The 20,313-nt window shown below is 35.4% G+C and overlaps 1 protein-coding gene across 1 annotated transcript; it reads right to left on the bottom strand.

Annotated features, from left to right (window-relative positions):
* Nucleotides 1-380: 380 nt before the first annotated feature.
* Nucleotides 381-20,056, bottom strand: elac2 (elaC ribonuclease Z 2). The gene is made up of 24 exons (XM_058770721.1): nt 19,454-20,056; nt 18,381-18,431; nt 18,181-18,251; nt 17,918-17,982; nt 17,724-17,781; nt 15,793-15,861; nt 15,501-15,647; nt 14,693-14,748; nt 14,492-14,550; nt 14,310-14,382; nt 14,076-14,188; nt 12,334-12,432; nt 12,101-12,239; nt 10,972-11,057; nt 10,592-10,713; nt 10,155-10,239; nt 9,551-9,689; nt 9,247-9,285; nt 9,046-9,155; nt 8,821-8,920; nt 8,006-8,126; nt 5,808-5,886; nt 3,419-3,563; nt 381-2,115 (listed from the first exon to the last, which is right to left on the bottom strand). Exons 1-24 carry the CDS (start codon nt 19,705-19,707, stop codon nt 1,873-1,875), a joined length of 2,523 nt encoding a protein of 840 aa, XP_058626704.1. The 5' UTR covers nt 19,708-20,056; the 3' UTR covers nt 381-1,872.
* Between the last annotated feature and the right edge of the window lie 257 nt (nt 20,057-20,313).

Here is a 20,313-nt window from a genome sequence, read left to right as displayed (position 1 = left end):
CAGCAAACCAAACTTTATTTGAACCACTATGATGAATATTTGATCAAAACCACTCTGCTAGCATAGCAGTGAACACCGCAGACGATAAGATCAGAAACATTCCGGTTTTGTGTAATAAATTGATACCAGTATCAGACGGATGCCACAGACATCGTTTATTTTTCATGCCTCTGAGCTATATCACATCAGTTTATTTTCAGGGGCGAAATTTGATTAGATGTCAAGATAGTGTTCGACATGCACGCAAATGGCAAAGCAAACATGTTTTCCCATTGGGAAACACTTAATGACAGAGCAACCATCAAACCCAGAGACGTGACATTAAATCAAAGGCTTTGTTAGCTGTCTGCACCATCTACTTTAGCAACAGCTTCATCAGTTCCCATTGAAGAAAAAAAAAAAAAAAAGATGCCGTCTTTGTCTCGTCTCAGTTACAATTAAACAAAAGCAAAAGGCCAAGCATCTGTCTCAAAGGTTTTTGCTCTTATTTAATGGCAACTTTAATAATTAACATTATTACAAACATGATTTTATACTCTGCCTCTGAAATGACTTTTCGGCTGATGTTATCAATTCATAATACATAGTTTTTATGCACTGTGAATTGACTAGATGGTGAAAAGTATCATCCATTCCTGACCTAATTTTTTTTTTTCACCAAATTTTCCCCTTCATCCTGAAATGTTACATCATCTAAGTAAAAATGAATTGCAAAAATTATTTCATGTTGACTTTAACGTTCACTCCAACATCCCAGTGGTGAAAGTGTACATCTTTACTCTCGACGGTACTTTCATCCATTTTGTATGAACGTTCTACAACTAACAGCACATTTTTTCCCTCAGCCTTCCTTTCTTAGCTCTATTTTAAACTTGAAACCTCAGTTGTGTCATGTTTAATACGCAATTTCAAATCTTCTATAAACAAACGGTCTGTAGCTGGAAGATGATTCGCAGTTATTTCTGCAACCAACATATCCTATTGTATGTGACATAAGCAAGTCACATGCCCAACATAAATTTCATATGCTTTTATGTAAAACCAAACAATATGCATTATAAATGCATAAAAAATATTTTATGCAATATTTCAAATGCAGAAACATTGTTTAGTTATAATAAAATTTATATTCTATATTTAGTGAAAATCTTTTATACACAAACACACAAGTAACAATTCTTGTTTGTTTTTTTTTTAATATATTTTCCTAAAGATAATCAAAGTAGCGTTTGCACAGGCAGTGCTAACAAAATTGGCCAAAGGGTACTAAAAATAATTATAACAAACAGTTATCCAGGTTTATGTTTATTGCCCTAAAATAATTAGAAAAGCCTAAGCTGATCAGCCATTCCATAGACATAAAATAAAATATTTAATTCATAAATGCACAAGTGCTTTTTTCACATACCACTGCACTCAAGTTTACTCGCAAAAAAACCTACCTGGTTCAAACTAAACTGAAATTCTGTGTCACTCCCAAATGAAAATGCCAAACCTAACGTCTTCCTTCAGTGCTGAAATGTTTCTGTTTCAGGTTTAAAGAGTCTGGAGGGCTGAAATTAAAATGGCAAACATTCAAAGGTTTAAGGTAGTGTACTTTCCCACTATCACTTTAGTCAAACCTGCAGCTTTAGTCAAATCGATCGCAGTGGGACTGACTCCAGATCTGATCCGAGCCAGGAACCAATACACTGTATTTCAGATTTGGCTTGAAACTCAGATTAATCTCCAGCTGCTTTAATCTCACCTTTTCCAGTTGGACTCTGCAGACTTATACCCAACATGGACCTTGATGTACATTTTAAGATCATAATCCATTGGTTCAGTTTTTCCCCAGGCTGCCTTCTAACATTCACCCTGATTGGTTGCCAATCAGTTGGTTTTAAGTCGTTTGATGGCTGCTTCCTGGTTGAGGTCATCTTGCTCTCTCTTGGCACCTTTGCTCATCTCATCAGGTTGTCGGCTCGTTCCGGACTCTCCGTTAGATGGAGGCTCAGCGGTCTTCTTCATCTCTCTCTTTTCTCTCCTCTCCTCCATCTCTTCAATCTCCTCTGCAAACAATGCCTTCAGAGGCCGAATGAGCCGTGGAAGCATCGGGAAATCTCCAAATCGGATCTGTAAGCATAAGAAAATAACATCAAACTTCACATTTGACTCAGAGTGGAATATAAGTAAATAAAGAATTTCTGAACTTACAAAGTAAGGTAAGATCGAAAAAGAAATAAAGGGAAGGAGTAAAGGAAATAACGGATGGAAATGAGGAACATAACTAAGGAAGTATGAAAGGAAGGACAGCAGGAACAAAGCATGCAAGTAATTAAGGAAGTAACTATGGTAGGCAGTAAGGAGGAAAATAACTAAGGGTGGAAAGATGCAAGCAAGGAAGGATATAAGTAATAGAGGAAGTAACGGAGAAAAGGAGGATGCAAGGAAGGAAATAACTAAGGATGTAAGGAAGGAGGAAAATTACAAAAGGAAGGAAAGAAGGATGGAAGTACTGCAGGATGTAAATAAGGAAGTAAGGAAGGATAGAAGCAAATAAGGGAATAATTAAAGGAGGAAGTAAGCAAGGAAGGACATAAGTAATGGAGGAAGTAACTGAGAAAAGAAGGATGCAAGGAAGGAAATAACTAAGGATGTAAGGAAGGAGGAAAATTACAAAAGGAAGGAAAGAAGCCTGGAAGTATTGCAGGAAGTAACTAAGGAAGTAAAAAAAGGATGGAAGGAAGGATGGAAACATAAGGAAATAACTAAAGGAGGAAGTAAACAAGGAATGATTTAAGTAATGGAAGTAGTAACTGAGAAAATAATGACACAAGGAAGGAAGGAAATAACTAAGGAAGGAAGTAAGGTGGAAAATAACTAAGGAAATAAGGAAGGAATGAAAGATGGATGGAAGTAATGCAGGAAGTAAATAAGGAAGGTAAGAAGTATGCAAGTAAAAAAGGAAATAACTAGGAAGAAAACAAAGAAGGATGTAAGTAATGAAGGATGGACGTATGGAGGAGTATAGGAAGGAATAAAGGATGGATGGAAGTAATGTAGGAAGTTTAAAAAAAAATTAGGATGTACATAAATAAGGAGATAAATAAGGAAGGATATAAGCAATAGAGAAATATAATAACAATAAACTATGCATAATTACATGCAAGTAACCCAAAGTCAAAACCTAATCCTAGCCATATAGTAAGTACATGTAGTAAATTAATATTACTCAGTACTTAAATGTATAATTACACTGTAACAAGGACACCTTAAAATAAAGTGTAACCAAAAGTAAATAGGGAAACATAGGGAAAAGTGTGGAAGGATGTAAGTAATGAAGAAACTGAAGAAATAAGTAAGAAAGGATGCATTTTATTTAAGAGACATAGGAAGAATTAGTTGTGAGTTTTCTATTATTTGACAATATCCTCACCCTCATGTGGTCGAAGGAGATCCCCACTTTGCTGTTGAAGTCGTCGCTGAAGAGAGGGATCTTGGCGTACCTCTGACTGAAGTGATTCAACACGATGAACTCAGCGTTCATCTTCATCCCAATGCCGATCGCCTGAGACGTGGTGCTGGAAAGAGTTTCAGATTCAAACACCAATCACTGACAAAATCATGCAACCTCTCTGGAAACGATTAATACGCAACCCAAACCCTAAACCTGAGGCTGAACATGAACACCTAGGAATGCTGTGCTGCAGTATAAGTCTGTTTTCCTCAATTTCTCATGTTCAAGGGCTGATGTAGGATCTGTTTTCTACAAAGCCAACAAAACAAACCTGTAAATTTGTGAATTTCAGCTGATAAAGCTAAACTGACCCTTCACAATCTGGAAGAAGCTCTCCACCCTCTCAGGCAATCAATTCCTCGCTGAAACCCAAATGAATCCCCCACAAAATCTCCAATCGATTTCACTCAGAAGGTCTCAGCGTTATTCAGCTCTTAAATTGGAAAGGGCCGCAGTGTGAGACACGAAGCAGTTCATTCATAGACCCGGCGCTCCAGAGCTCCAGCGGACGACAAGGAACCCAATCAATGCTCATCTAAGAGGAGAATCCCACAACTTCAAGAGAGACCCGCTTTAAATGAGTCCTCCATCAGGAAGCACATTATCTACTGGGAAAGCTGACCACTTTCATTTCAGAAGATTTTCTCCCTCTGCCTGCAATTGAGGGCGATTTTTTTCAAAAGATGGTTCCATCTTCTTGTTTGTTTTGTTAGTTCGCAAATGGCCAATACAATCTCTTCACCCAAGACATGAGCTGTCCGATAAGAGCTGTTGATTAACTATTGCATTATTTATGGAGGAGAGCTCATGCTAAAATGCATTCATTGCACAGGATGTTGATGGAAATTGTGCCACAATGAAAAGGCAATAACATCATTACTAATTTTATATGTGAATTACAGCTCAACAGTTCAGGGGCGGTAAGATTTTTTTGGAAGAAGTCTCTACTGCTCACCAAGGTTGCATTTATTTGATCAAAAATACTGTAAAAACTGTTATATTGTGAAATATTATTACAGTTCAAAATAACTGCTTTCTACTTTAATATATCCCTGTAATAAAAAGGTGAATTTCAGCAGTCTGCAGTGTCACATGATCCTTCAGAAATCATTCTAATATACTGAGAAACATTTCTTATTATTATCAATGCTGAAAACATTTGAGCTGCATCATATTTTTCGTGGAAACAGCAGCTGAAATTTATTTTTAAAAGAATATTGTTGATTTAGGTCTGATCTGAACTGTTTGAGTGTCAAATTTTGAGATGCAGGCTGTAAAGAGAGACGAGGATGAGCAGTTAAAAACTGCAAATGTGAAGAGGCATTTACATTAAATTAACGAAGTTGTTTTTCCTGCAGTGCATGCAAAACTTGCAAGTCTCAGAATTAGTCATGAAAAACTCAATTAAAAGAGATTTGGTGCAAAAGATTGACAGATATTTTAAATTAACAAAACTTGCTTAGTTGGGGCTTAAAAGACACGTACTCAACAATATTAGCAATTTGAATGAACTAACACTATCAGATTAGAACAAAACTTGAACTGAATTGAACTAAATAACACTATTGTCTTCTGCTTTATAGCTGAATCAAATTTGATCATACATCACAAATTTTACAACATTGACACTGTTATTGAACAGAATAGAATTGAATAAACATTGAACAAACTCAAGCTGATAAATGACACTGTAGTCTTTAGTGGAGCTGCTTATTACCAAATTTAACATGTTTCATAAATTGAAAGTGATCTGACGTGTGGCCAAGTATGTTGACCTATACTCGGAATTTGTGCTCTGCATTTAACCCATCCAAGTGTGCACACACACAGAAGTGAACACACACACCATTTATGGCTGCCCGGGGAGCAGTTTGGGGTTCAGTGCCTTGCTCAAGGGTCTCACCTCAGTCATGGTATTGATAGTGGAGAGAGTGCTGGTTATTCACTCCCCTGAATATTCCCCGACAATCCCCGTCAGACCCGAGACTCAAACCCACGACCTTTGGGTTACAAGTCCGACTCTCTATCCATTAGGTCACGACTGCCGCCAATAATTGATGAACTTTATAAATGAATCATCACTAAACTGACTGGAGCTGAATAATGTCTTGTAAGATATTCTTTACAGCAGCATTTGGATTTGCCTCATAATTGAAGTTTGCGTCATTGATTCTGTTTATTACTTTGAAGCTGCTTTGCAACAATCTGTATTGTATTATAAATAAAGGTGGCTTGACAATCACTAACTTAATTAAAACACTTGCTGTGACCCCGCAGCTCTAGTGTCATTGACCCTGTGTTCGAGTACCTGTGTCTCTTCTCGCACGCTTCTTCTTCCATCCCGTCCTCCAGTGTGGCTTCATGAATCAAAAGTGTAGCATTCTTGCCTGAGAGCAAACCAAGAGATGAATGAAACTCTCCCCACCACACACACACACAGATAAATTACAGCTGACATGCTGTTCCCTCTTTACCCCCCCCAGTGTAAAACACACACAAACATTCACACACCAACACACTCCATTTTTCTCTCTAGAAATCAATCACGAAACCTGAGACGACAAAGGCCTTTCCTAATGAGACGAGCGGACTGAACCATCTCCGGCGTTTAGGAGGGGGCTCGGTTCAGGCTGAATAACCTCCATCACCGCCGGACTCCCTCAGGAGCTATTAAAGAGGTTTCTGAGACTGGGAGAACAGCGCTGGAGTGATCGATTACATTGCTGATAAAGACAGGAAGCAGCATTTAAACGCAGGCTTCATTCGTATCGATCCATGAGTCACTATAGAGATTCAGGCGCAATTACAGACTCTCTCTTTCCTGGACTGATGGGCCTTTAATGACCAGATTCTCAATGACAGAATATTTTGAGGCAAAACTCTCTGTGGAAATAGATGCCGTTAGGTTGTTCTGAGTTCAGACTGAAAAGCATCCCTAAATATGTAACTATAAATCTTACAGCATGGAAAATATAATTGTGCATCTTAAATTAAGATGAGAGTGAGAGTTTGAGAGTGTTTGGGTTGACATCCTGTCAAGAACATTTTCTGGCTCCCATTTCACCTCAGAATCAATAGAGAGAAAAAGCACACGATATTTTATAATTTCTTCTCTCTCAAATGCTTTGTCCAAATACCCACACTTGCGCGACAGGAAGTGTGTGCATTAAGTGCGTTATGCAAGTTAAATATTAATATAATAATTAGATATTACATATAAATTTGGTAGAAAAACAAAGTGTAGCACTTTTTATCGGGGCAAAGATGAGTAGTGGTGATATTTATTTTGCACAACATTTGCAACTGCTTTTCATCACTTAATTAGAAGCACCACAAATTACAATTGTGTCATGTTATAGGGACTACTGAACAGACATTTAGAATTTGATTTTAAAATGCAAAGTATTTAAAATTAAAATAAAGCTATGCATTTTTACAACACTATAAGTGTGTCCCATCAGGTAATGAAAAGTTTGACACACACTTGTGGTCTTCATCCTTCATCCGTTTTTATTAATGTTATGAATTAGTTATTTTAATTTTTTGTTGTATTTTTGTCAGTTTTTAATATTATATTTCAGATCAAGGTTTTTTTGTTTTTTTACAAATTTATTAACAAAAAAAAATAATCTAATTGTTAGTTCATGTTAACTTAAGATGAATTAATATTAACAGATACAAATTTTGATTTAATTTGATTTTAATAGCATATTACTGAATGTTAATAGAATATTAGTGAATGCTGAAATTAATACATTAAAAATATATATTAATAAATGTTTTAGGTATTTAAGTATTTTTCATGATAACTAATGTTGGCAATTTCATTAGTTATTTTATTTGTTTTATATATATATATATATATATATATATATATATATAATAATTTCATGAATCAGAGGGGAAAAAATATAAAAATTATTAACTCAAACATAAAAGCATCAGTGCATTATATGTTCTAGACACATTATAAAATTGTATCCAATTTTACCCCTTTCATCTACTTAGTACAATATTATATGTGACCCTGGACCACAAAAGTCTTAAGTCGCTGGGGTATATTTGTAGCAATAGTCAAAAATACATTGTATGGGTCAAAATTATCGATTTTTCTTTTATGCCAAAAATCATTAGGATATTAAGTAAAGATCATGTTCCATTAAGATATTTAGTAAATTTCTTACCGTAAATGTATCAAAACTTAATTTTTGATTAGTAATATGCATTGCTAAGATCTTCATTTGGACAACTTTAAAGGCATTTTTCTCAATATTTAGATTTTTTTGCACCCTCGGATACCAGATTTTCAAATAGTTTTATCTCAGCCAAATATTGTCCGATCCTAACAAACCATAAATCAATGGAAAGCTTATTTATTCAGCTTTCAGATGATGTGATTTCGAAAAATTGACACTTAAGACTGGTTTTGTCATCCAAGGTCACATATGTATGTACAGTACACATGTGCAAAAGCATGAGTGGTCATAGTGTGTTTGTGGTTTTTACCTATATTAACGACAGAATCGCAGGGCATGGTGTCTCCAGAGAACACGAGCTGCCAACCAGACCGATGCGTCAAACTGCAGGCGAACGCGTTCTTACAGTGACGAACATAACACGTCTGAAACTACACAATCACGAGAGAGGTTTCAGTAGCTATAAAATCACAACATGCCCATTCACTCTTTATTCATTAAGAATAGATTGTAATCCGAAGGGTCTGCTAGCAGATATTTAAAGATTTATGTATAATATGTTGTTGTTGATATAAAATTCCCCAACATCAGATTATTTTAAATGTACATTTCTATTGCCATTAAGACCAAACCCATATACTTTGTGAGTGAAGGGTTACTAGAAGACAATATTTTAATTGCTTCTCTGAGTGAATATAGCAATAGACATTGGATCAAAGAACATTTGATCAATTATTACATTGGTTCATGTAAATAAATGATAAAATATCAATCAAGCTACTTTTGTTACTTTTTGCATTAAACATTTTACATTTCACATGTTTTGCTGAAATCGTGGTTGATAAAATAAAATAAAAACATTTCAGAGCAATAAATATCAAGATGAATCACCTTCGATTATGAACATGATATTGCGTAGCTTGTCAGTGAACTACGGCTCTGTGTATTAAATGCCGCTCCATCTGAAAGCATGTGATGGAGATTTACTACTAATCACAGAACCGGCTTACTAACGTGATGCGCATGATCATCGCTTTTGATTATTTGCACAGCCCTAATTAGACATCTCCAAAAATAAAAAATAAAAAATCTATGACCACAAATAGCTATACAGTCCATACAGACCTTGACCAGGTCATTCTTCTTCAGAACAGTGTGAATGAAGGATTTGGTCTTGACTTTGGGGATGTCAGCGCCGTCACACAAAAACGTTGATGGGATAATACTGGAACGATTAATAACAAACACAATAAGTGTCTAGGACAACTTTAAATTGTAAGAATTATATATGTTCTCACAGAATGATAGAAAAAAAAAAACTAAAGATAGAATGTTATTTTTCTCTCGTACTTGATCTGGCTGAGGATCTGCTGGCAGTGATTGTGATACTGGTTCAACCACGTCATGATCTGGACAGGAGCGATCAGGTATACAGGACTGAACGCTTCACCTAGACTGTTCTGCATCACACAAGATGCCATTATCAGTCAAATAACCCATACACATAATAAAGAAATAATAAAACTTATACGCAAATAGATATATGCATACCAGGGCTCGCTCTCGCTCCAATAATAAATGAATTAAACCCTGTGTGGAAGATGAAACACACAGCAATCAGCAGTCAGCAGAGCAATAAATAACACTCTAGACATACATTCTAGATTATTAATTAATATAATTTATTAAAGATTCATCACACAGCTCTATGATTCAGACTGGTTGATTATGGTTTTTATGGTATTTTAGCATAATGACATCTTATTTATTTGGGATAATGTATTAAACTGGTTTATTGCAAGCACAATCACCTCATTGCAGATTATCTTTTCAGGTGTGTTTGTGAATCTCTCACCGTGTGATGATCTGCGTGAAGGTGCGACACAAAGATGGTGGAGAGTCTGGAGAGGATCTCGTCCACGTTATCGCCGTAATGACGACACAACTGGCCAAACGTTCCCTCGCCACAATCCAACAGCAGCGACTGAGATGAGCTGAGGAACAGAGACGTGTTTACTAGACATACTTCACTCCATCAAACACAACAGACTGTGGGTTACTGTGATTTTACCAAAGTCAGGAAGTGCTTTGTTGCTAATCTGAACCAGAGGGACTAAAAGCACCGCAACCACAGAAAAACAACCTCAATGCATAGACTGATGGATATTGCTTTTGCTTTTATAAAACAGCAACACACTGCAAAATATGATTTTTCAGCAATGTAAACAAAAACAAAACAACAAAAAAATTTTTTTACAAGAAAATACGGTTTCCTGTTAGGATTTTCACATTTAATTCAACATATTACTTGCCATTTTTTGTCATTATTTGTCAAACAAAAACAGTGTTTAATTTTTTTTTTCAGTGCAGAAATATTAAATATTTCATTTAATATTTATTTGACTATATATACAAGATTTTTATTATTATTATTATTATGGAAGAGTATGTTTTATTACCTGATGTTCACTAAAGTTGCACTGACGTTTCTGATCTTCATCGGTAGAGACGAGCCGGTGCCCAAAAACACAATCTCAGGAAACTCTTTTACCAGCACAGAAAATGAACAACAAATTAAAAACATGATAAACACCTGAAATACAGAAGAAAATCAGCCCACACCCCCTCTATAAGAGCTTATAGTTATTTTCTTGTTCATATAGACTACCAGTCAGACGTCCTTCTTTATGATAATTTTCCATACTTTAGAAACACAAATCCTTTGACTCTTGCACGATCTGAGGCGTCTGATACAGATACAGTAAAGAGTGAGAAGTGAAGAAAGTTTTACTCTGAGGAAATTAAATGTCAGGCTGTGGACGTGTTCTTGTCTTTCTGCTCTTCTAATTCAATACTTTTATCCCTCCTTCTCTCTCTGACTCGGTAGAAAGCTCACCAGACGAGGAGACGGATGCAGCCGCCTGGAACTTCCTGCATTTCTCAACTTCCTCTAAGAAGTTTGGCACTTCGGCTGCTTCCTTCACGAACTCCTCAGAGTCGCAGGATGGGATGGCATCTCTACACACACACACACACAAGAAAAGTTCCTCAAATAAGATCAAGCCTGGCATTTCTAAGAACTTTCTAAGAACTAGTTTGTTGTAGCTGTAAAAATCAATAAACTCACAATAAATATTTTTGCCTTGTTGCACACTATTAGCTTACAAAACAAGCTTGTGTATTTCAGGTAAATGAGGGCCACAATAAAAGTCAATTAAAAGCTACATTTTTTGTACAGCATCTGTGACACGCTGTTGACTGTTGACCTGAACTGACCTTTGCCACTCCAGTTTGGGCCGAAGCTGAAACTTCATCAGACACTCGGCTCTGACGTTAGGAACGTGGAGAGAAGCCGGAGGCTCCTACAACAATGACAAACAACACACTGATTAATAAATTATGAATTAATCTTTGCTTACAGATTGGGAAGAATAGAAAAAAACACTATAAATAGTTAATTGAACTAGAAATAAAACCATATAAAATAAAACATTAATTATATATTTTTTTACATTACATTAAGCATATTAAGCATAAATACATTAAATATTGAATATAATAAAAAAAAAAAGAATAAATTGGATAAAATTTAAAAATACAAAAACAAAACATTACAATTATATAATGTTATATTAAAATACAAATAATAAATTAAACCAGAATAAAAAGAAATACTGATAAATAACTGAAAAGTTAAAAATTAGTGTTGTCAAACGATTAATCGCATCCAAAATAAAAGTTTGTTTATATAATGTGTGTGTGTGTTCTGTGTATATTTATTATGTTTATATAAATACACACACATACAGTATATATTTTGAAAATATGTACATGTATATATTTACATTCATATAATATATATTATTATAAATATATATATTTAATATATAAAAATAACATTTTACTGAAATATATACATGCGTGTGTATTTTTAATAAATATACTCAGTACACATACATATATTATGTAAACAAAAACTTTTAAGAGACTATTTAAGAGACTAATTTAATAAATTAAATAAATTAGAAAATAATAAATATGAAAATTAAATTAGAAGTGATCTACTAATGGAATTGAGTAAATCTGAAAAGAAAAAAACATTAAAAATCATTAAAATTAGAAAATAAGCAATATTAAAACACATAAAAAGCTACATGAGAATAAATAATTGATAAATAAAAAATAATTGAAAAATTCCCAAATGGCAATGGTTAAAATCTAAATCAAACTGACCTGTAACAGACTATGTATTAATAAATAATAAAAACAAACATTGGCAAAAAAAACTGTAACAGACCCCATTTCATATTAAATTTGCATACAATATGAAATTAAATGAGCAAGAATGCATTAGCTAAAAAAAACCTTAAATGAATAAAAGTGGCATGAGTTCGTGGTGCCGTACTTTGGTCTTGTAGAGTTTGAGTGGAGGGAAGATCTCAGGATTGATGAGGTTGAGCTGCGTCTGGAGTTTGTGACTGCGGGTGTTGTGCGGCGTGAATGTCTGCTCGTTCATCACCAGATGTTCAGTGCTGCTGGGAAACCTGAGACACAACAGACGCGTCACACACATACACACAAACACACACACACAGCTCATGATCAGATCGGTGTGAGAGCGCTATACTCCAGCTGTACCTCTCCATCCAGCTCTTGTACTCATCCGTGTCCAGCACTGACTCAGGCGTCATGTGAACCACGAGAGCCGCTGAATCCTCCGATCCGCCCGTCTGATACCTGCACACATCACAATATTAGATATATACAGAGAAACCAGGCCTCATTTCTCTACAGCAGGGGTCTCCAGCACGGCGCTCGCGAGCTACCAGGAGATCGTGGCCAGATTGGAGGTAGCTGGCCAAGACTTACTTGACATATCGACCTGAGGTTACTTTAATTATCCCATTTCGTATTTTAACTCTCATTAAACCCGTATTTGATTAATCGCGATTTGAAAAACTCACAGTAAATACTGCTCAGTTTAGTAGTTTAGTTTTGTGTGAAAACACAACTGAAGGCAGACTGCTGAGGGAAAGTATATGAAAGAATGTATGATTGAATTATTTGTATGAATGCATAAAAGGAAATCGACCGTCTTCAGAAATGTTTCGATGGCATTTGCTTTCCATCTTCCCTCCGCGTAATCAGGGGCGGACTCCGTACAATAACTATGTGTCCTTTTATGCTTAACCCCTATTTTGCTTGCTCGCTCTAGTTTTTAGTTTATTTATCCCTTCACAACCAGTAATTAGTCAACTTGCTGCTGTTCTAAAGCCAGATTTAGCGCAAAGAGCGCTCCCTCATAATCACTATAGCTGACTCTCACTTCAATTCATTGCGATCTCACGACGTTCCGTTAATAAGCTCTACACTGCACAATGAATCTCTTATTTACATCGTATCTACACTTTGTTATGATGAGATGATCCCCGAACTTGCAGAACTCAGCACTTGACAAAAACTCTGCATTTTGATCGGTAAGTGGTTTCTAACTTAAACACTTCTGGTCACTGCATTCAAGAAATCAGCGCACATGTCTGTGAACGGCTACATTGCTCAACACTGCAAATATGTTTCGCCAATATCAGATGGGGCCCCCTGATTCCCCGGGGCCCTAAGCAGGGCCTCGCTTATTGGTTAAGTCCGCCCCTGCGCGTAATGCATAATAAAGCTTGTTTAGAAGCAACAGCTTTGTTTAGAGGTTACCGTGGAAACAGCTCTATTTCTGCTGTTCATAAGCGCCACCTGCTGTCAAACTGTGGATTTACAAATTCATTCAGTCTGTGTGCCATATTTTTGTTCAGACCAATGCGAAAATCGGACCAATTTTTTTTTGTGTGTAAATCTTAACCGGTCGATGGAAAATAGGCTACCTTGTTATCAGAAGTGTTGAGATTTTTAGAACGCACATTAGAACTGTTTATGGAGCAGATAAAATTAAATTTATGATACTGACTCATCCTTTTTATAAAAAAAATAAATAAATAAAAAAGATTTAAAAGGCTGAAATGTTGTAATTTTATTTTTAAAAACGGACAAAACTTTCTTTGTCAGCAGATAACATGTTATGAATATTTTTGTTAGTTTAAAATCTGGCCATCATTTTCTAATGTTTTTATGCCATCATTTTTTTGTTTATGCAAACAAAAAGTGCATAGTGCTGATAATTTTATTTGTTAGCATTTGTCATAAAACTTTTTACTTTAATATTTCCAGCACATTTTAAAAATGCCGAGTATAACAGTTTGGATTGATACATTATTTAAGAGATTTAATTACTGTATAATATGGGTAGCTGCTAAGCCGCTTTCATTTTTAAAAAGTAGCTCCCGACTGAAATAAGGTTGGAGACCCCTGCTCTACGGGAAACATCTGTTGACCTTTGTAAGACGTGATTGGTGCAGAGTGGCTGTATGAAGTCTTCTGATGGACAGTCGACGACTATGAAAACAGGTCCGGGATCAGCCGGCGTGCACAGCTCCTCGGGTCGGATCTGAAACACATGCTGCACAGTGAGCTAGGAAACCAGGAGATCAGCTCTGGAGTCTGCAGGTACTAAAGGTGTTTTCTGCAGAACAGGCTGTGAAGAACTGAAAAAATCAACTGTCAGTCACCTCTTTTCCTTCATGCGTCACAGTTTTTCCAGTTTTCAGAGCTTCGATTATGGGCCCAATGGCTGCTGTTCCTCTACAAGTGAAGCAGAAAACAGAAGTGATGCTCTGAACTGTGTGTTTGCGTGTTATATTTCAGTCCTGAACACAATCACAGCTGAGCCAATCAGATATCAGACACTTACACCGGCAGGCCCATCTCTTTAGCTTTCAGTGCCATGAAGTTCCCTTTCTTTGAGTGCAACTGAGGAAACATTAGATATATGAATATAGAATATATGCTTTTGAGCACCATATGGCCTTAAAAGGTGAAGAGACACATTAACAATCATTATGTGGCTGGAGAAATGCGTCTCATTGATGTGTTTCAGATTGTTTCTGCTCACCTTACACACGTAAGCCACCACGAGAGACGAATCTCGAGTTATCTTCTCTTCACCTTCTGTGGAGAGAGAGAGAAAAAAAGAAAGAAAAAAATGTTAAAATGCAAAATCATGAATATGAAACATGTAAATACTAACACTTTATGAAAATGAGATGTTTGTTAAAAGGTTTGCTGAAATTTAGACATTTATATATATTTTTTGATCAACAAAATATATAGTTAAAATGCAATTATTTATTATTTTACTATATTTGTATCAAACTATCTAGCTCAAATGCAATGAAAATCATTATTTAATTTTTTATTATTAATATTTTATTATTGGCAAAACAATTAATATAATACAAAGTATTTGTTTAATTCAATTTTAAATTTAAAGTAAATTTTAACAATTTTATCATTATTTTAAGACAAAATATAATATAGCATAATATAACGTGCAAAATGAAATTCAGACTGAAAAAAAAAATTCAAATGCAACAATTATCATTATTATTATTATTTTCTTTGGACAATAATTGACAATATAATGGACTAAATGAAAATTTTAATTTTAATTAAAATTCCTTTTTTTAAATTATCAACTAAATTATTTCACTTATCATCGTTATTATAATATTTTATTATTTAATAGTAATGCAAGTAAATAAAATAAGTAATAAATACATTTAAATAAAATATATGCATTAAATAAATGTCAAATGTGTCACATTTCCCTTTTAAACAACACAGTTTGTGCTTTCAAACCATTTCTTTGGTTATATAGCTCCAGCAGCTCATAAAGCAGTGTGATATGTGTGTTGTCTCGCCTGGACTGGCTGATCTTCTGCTGGCAGTGAGACCCTCACTCTCCTTGAGATCGTCCGGTCTCCTGAGCGCCCCCTTCTGACTGCTGTTAGGACTGCTGCTGCGTCCAGAGCCTGGAGAATGGCTCCCGGCCTCCGCCTTACGCTCAGCTGGTTTTAAAACATTCATAGTTGAGAATGGTGTAAAAACCACACACAGCACATGTTCTCAAAGCAAATACACTCTACATCTTTTATGTCAATGTTTTTAAACGTTCATGGGTTGAGAACAGTGTAAAAATGAGGTGACACTCACAGAAGAGAGGAACTTGACTGACGGTCATCGTGTCGTCTTTGTATTGAGGTTCTGTATACGGTCTGACAGCTGCAGACAGAAATAAAAACAAACAGCAAAGACAGTCAATCAGTGTTATTTTAGTACTATTTATACACTATTAGAGCATTTATATATGAACTTTTTCAGATGGCTTTCATTTTTATAGCTTCAGTTTTCATTTTAATTTTAGTTTGTTATGTGCTTTTTATTATTTATAGTTTTTTGGGGGGTTTTATTACATTTAGTTATTTAGCAGACACTGTTATCCAAAGCGACTTCCAAATGAGGACAATAGAAGCAATCAAAACCAACAAACGAGCAACAATATGCAAGCGCTATGGCAAGTCTCGGTTAGCCTAACGCAGTACACATAGCAAGGTTTTTTTGGGGGTTTTTTTTTTTTTTAAGAAACAAGTAGAATAGAAAAAAGAAAGCTAGTGTTAGTTTTTCAAGAAAAGCTAGCAGTTAAAGAATAAATATGCAATTGATAGAGGGCCAAGTGTGTGTGTGTTTAGCTTTTTTTTTTTTAAATAAAAAGAAGACAGATAAAATAGAATTAAAATAGAGAGTGCTAGAGTTAGATGGTCAAATAAAGATGGAAGAGATGTGCTTTTAGCCGTGCTGAATGTTTTTTTATGTGCTTTTATTTTTAATTTAAGTTTAAAGGGTTACTCCACCCCAAAATGAAAATTTTGTCATTAATCTCTTACCCCCATGTCGTTCCAAACCCGTAAAAGCTTCGTTCATCTTCGGAACACAATTTAAGATATTTTGGATGAAAACCGGGAGGCTTGTGACTGTCCCATTGACTGCCAAGTAAATAACACTGTCAAGGCACAGAAAAGTATAAAAAACATTGTCAAAATAGTCAATCTGCCATCAGTGGTTCAATCTGAATTTTATGAAGCGACGAGAATACTTTTTGTATACAAAGAAAATAAAAATAATGACATTTATTCAACAATTTGTCTCCTTTGTGTCTCTCTGTGTCAGCGTAGCTATCAAGTGCGTACGCTATTCTCTGTCATCAGTAACGCATGGATACGCTGTTTCCATTCAAATCAAAGCGTAAATAAACGTACAATACGTATCCATGCGTTACTGATGACAGAGAATAGCGTACGTACTTTGCGTCCATCGGATGCTCTCCAAAATGGCGCTACGCTGACACAGAGAGACAAATCGTTGAATAAATGTCGTTATTTTTATTTTCTTTGCGTACAAAAAGTATTCTCGTCGCTTCATAAAATTCAGATTGAACCACTGATGGCAGATGGACTATTTTGGCAATGTTTTTTTATACTTTTCTGTGCCTTGAGAGTGTAATTTACTATGCAGTCAATGGGACAGTCACAAGCCTCCCGGTTTTCATCCAAAATATCTTAAATTGTGTTCTGAAGACGAACGAAGCTTTTACGGGTATTGAATTGAGTTATATTTAAGTTCAGTTAAGTTTAGTTGAGCTATGTTATATTAAATTAAGCTGAGTTAAGTTTAAACTGAGTTGAGTTGATTAATTTAAACAAAATTTAAATTAAGTTGAACCGTTTAATTTAAATTGAGTTAATTTTAGTCACGTTCAGTTAAGTTTAATTTCAACTGAAATGAGATATGTTTATGATGAGTTGAGCTGAGCTGAATTTAAGTAAGTTTAATTTAGCTTAGTTAAGTAAATCTGAGGTGAGCTCCGGACTCCAGACTCAATGAAGTTAATTTTCATTGAGTTAAGTTAAAGTTTAGTTTTAATGTTAGTTTAAGTTTGCTTAGTTTATGTTTTTCATCTGATATACGGTATCTTGTTTATTTCAGATTTATTACAATTAACAAAAATGATTTATAATAGATTTAGTTTTAGTAAACAGTAATAACACTGCATGTAATCCATATGAGAGGATAATAGTGGACTTTACCAAGTTTAATGTCTTCCAGCTGCCCTGAAAACACTCGTATGGCTTGTAAATATTTCTCCTAAAACAACAAAACACAATTCAGTTAAACATTACAAGAAAATCAACAAAACTCTCCAAACTCGTTCATTGTTTTGTTGTGAGAAAGACGCAAAGATCTGCATAAAATGCACATGTGTCATGTTGACAGACAGTACCAGCTGCGGGGGTCCTGACAGGACACACTGAGGGACTCCAGTGTCTTTGAGGGTCAGGATCATCCCTGCACACACAAAACACAGAACGAACCCGTCACACAGTGAACTGAGCAAACAACCGCAGTCTCTAATCATGTGAGGGGACTGTGAATGGTTGCAAATCAGAGAGAAAAGTTTTCAATTAGCTTCATAAACAGTCATGAAAGTGGCATTATTTTCACAGAAAAAGCTTCAAATGCAACAGAATAAAGTCCCAGTCTGACCTGATAAACCGCCGACCGTCTCCCAGCTCATTCTGGTGAGGAAGATGTTGTCCAAGCGTGCAATTTTCATTCTGCATTCAAACAGGACACACACACACACACTTTACAATCTGCAGTTTCATATGCACACACAAGTTTTGCTCTCTGATCGGATCTTTATAAGATGTCAAGGAGTAAAACAGTGTTCGTTTATCTCTTACTTGTGTTCCTGCATCAGCCTCTGTGTTCCTTCACCACAGTTAAACAGATACCTGCATATGAAAGACATGCTTTATTAATAACATTGTAGAATCTCTTTCATCAACAAACATTATATACTGCTTAGACGGTCAGTGGTTAATGCATATTCAAATAGGACTATATACGGAAATATAGAAATGCACGTATATTGATTAAACAGATGTTTTTATCAAAGGCAGATACAATTTATGCATCAAGAATTTTATGCCATTTTTATTTGTGATATTTCATTACTGATCTCTTAACAATGAGAATTTTTGTAAATGTTTTGTATTTATATGAAAGATATAGTAAGTGATTTTATAAATTCAAATAAAGTTAAATAATAATAAAATAAATTGGATGAAATAGCCTTTAATTTACAGCTACTAGCTAGCACTGAGATTTTGAACTAATGTACTAATGTAGCAGCAAATTATTTTGAAGTATCATTATACATTTTAAATCATATATTGATAAGTTTGATTTATTTTTATAAATTTAGCAATTTAGCAACAAATTATATATACTGCTTAGATGTTCAGTAATTCGTGTATATTCAAATATGAATAAGTAGATGCTTTTATCTAAGGCAAACACATGTATGAATTAAAGGTGCAAGATATTTTTATTTGTGTGTGTGTTTGAAAATATATATATTTTTTGTTTTCAACTGAAAGTACAATTTTTATATAAATAATAAAATAAATAATAGACAGTCAAAAAGTTCGCACGCATACATTTCTATATTTAATCATATTTATAAAGGCATACTTCTGTTTGTAAACTACTGGTTTGTTAAGCGCTGCATAATGTGATAGTTTCTTAATTTTATGAGTCTTATTACAAAGATTTACCTATATTAATATTATATTTTGTTTAAATAAGTTGACATGTCATTGAACTCTGCTTCACACATTTTCATATTTTCCCATACTATACTCAGCATCAACTACTTATGCATTAAACCTAATCGTGCTAACTGAAGAAGGCTGTTATGAAGTGTAATATCTCACAGATGTCACTGTGGTACTGAGAGAGGATCAGGGCTCACCTGTTATACTCAGAGAAGACATACAGCGAGGCTCCGTTGTCTCTGCTCCCGGAGCCCACCACCTGCACATAGACGGTGGAGGGCCCGTGCAGCTCGCCCTGCCTGCGGTTCTCCTTCATCTTCACATGGCGCAGGGTGTCTCTGACAGCTCTGCTCTTCCTGGAGGACTGAGTCTGCATCAGTCTGCCGGATCCCTGCAGCACAGGCTCTTTACACACTCCCAGCGCTCCGAGTGCGGAGAGACGCGCCAGCATAACTTAATCTACGAGGAGCGGCTCATCACCGCGACTTCTGCTCGATACACTCAAATATCTCGGCCGATGGCCTGTTAGTTTGTGTAGAGAACAGCAGTTTTGGAGGACTCACATGTGTTGATGCTGAACGCGCTTCCGACGCATGCTGATGACGGTTGACGCACGTAGAAATGGAACTAGCTAGAATGGCGCATAAACATTACAAACTTTCTAATATAATAAATATAACATAACATAATATAATATAATATAACTACATGTTAAAATGGTTGTATGGCTCTAATAAAATGGCTAAAATAGGTGTAGCAGCCCCTGAAAGGTAGTCAGGTTTGATCATTCTTCTATTTTAACGCTTCACTGCGTATTTTTAATTAAATGTCGGTTAAAGTTCACCAGTTTGATGATTCAGATGTGAAATCAGCAATCCCAAACGAGTTCAATTCGATTCAAAGGACTGTGGTTGGTCCATTCTAACCAGCGCTGAGAAAAGTAACCCGTCTTTGACAGCGCTGTCATCTACATCTGTTACTTTTCTCAGCGCTGGTCAGAATGGACCAACCACAGTCGATCGCGATTGCTGGGAAATTATAGCTAACCGATCGTTTA

The sequence above is a fragment of the Onychostoma macrolepis genome, chromosome 03 (assembly GCF_012432095.1).
Source record: "Onychostoma macrolepis isolate SWU-2019 chromosome 03, ASM1243209v1, whole genome shotgun sequence".
In the NCBI taxonomy this organism is placed as follows: Eukaryota; Metazoa; Chordata; class Actinopteri; order Cypriniformes; family Cyprinidae; genus Onychostoma; species Onychostoma macrolepis.
The sequence above is the reverse complement of the archived record's forward strand: the minus strand, read 5'-3'. Positions and strand labels throughout refer to the sequence as shown.

Coding starts and splice junctions, on each gene's coding strand:
- elac2 (XM_058770721.1), bottom strand. CDS start 19,707: ATGCTGGCGCGTCTCTCCGCACTCGGAGCGCTGGGAGTGTGTAAAGAG. Junction 18,432..19,453: donor GTCTTCTCTGAGTATAACAG/GTGAGCCCTGAT, acceptor TTTCATATGCAG/GTATCTGTTTAACTGTGGTG. Junction 15,862..17,723: donor GCTGGAAGACATTAAACTTG/GTAAAGTCCACT, acceptor TTCTGTCTGCAG/CTGTCAGACCGTATACAGAA.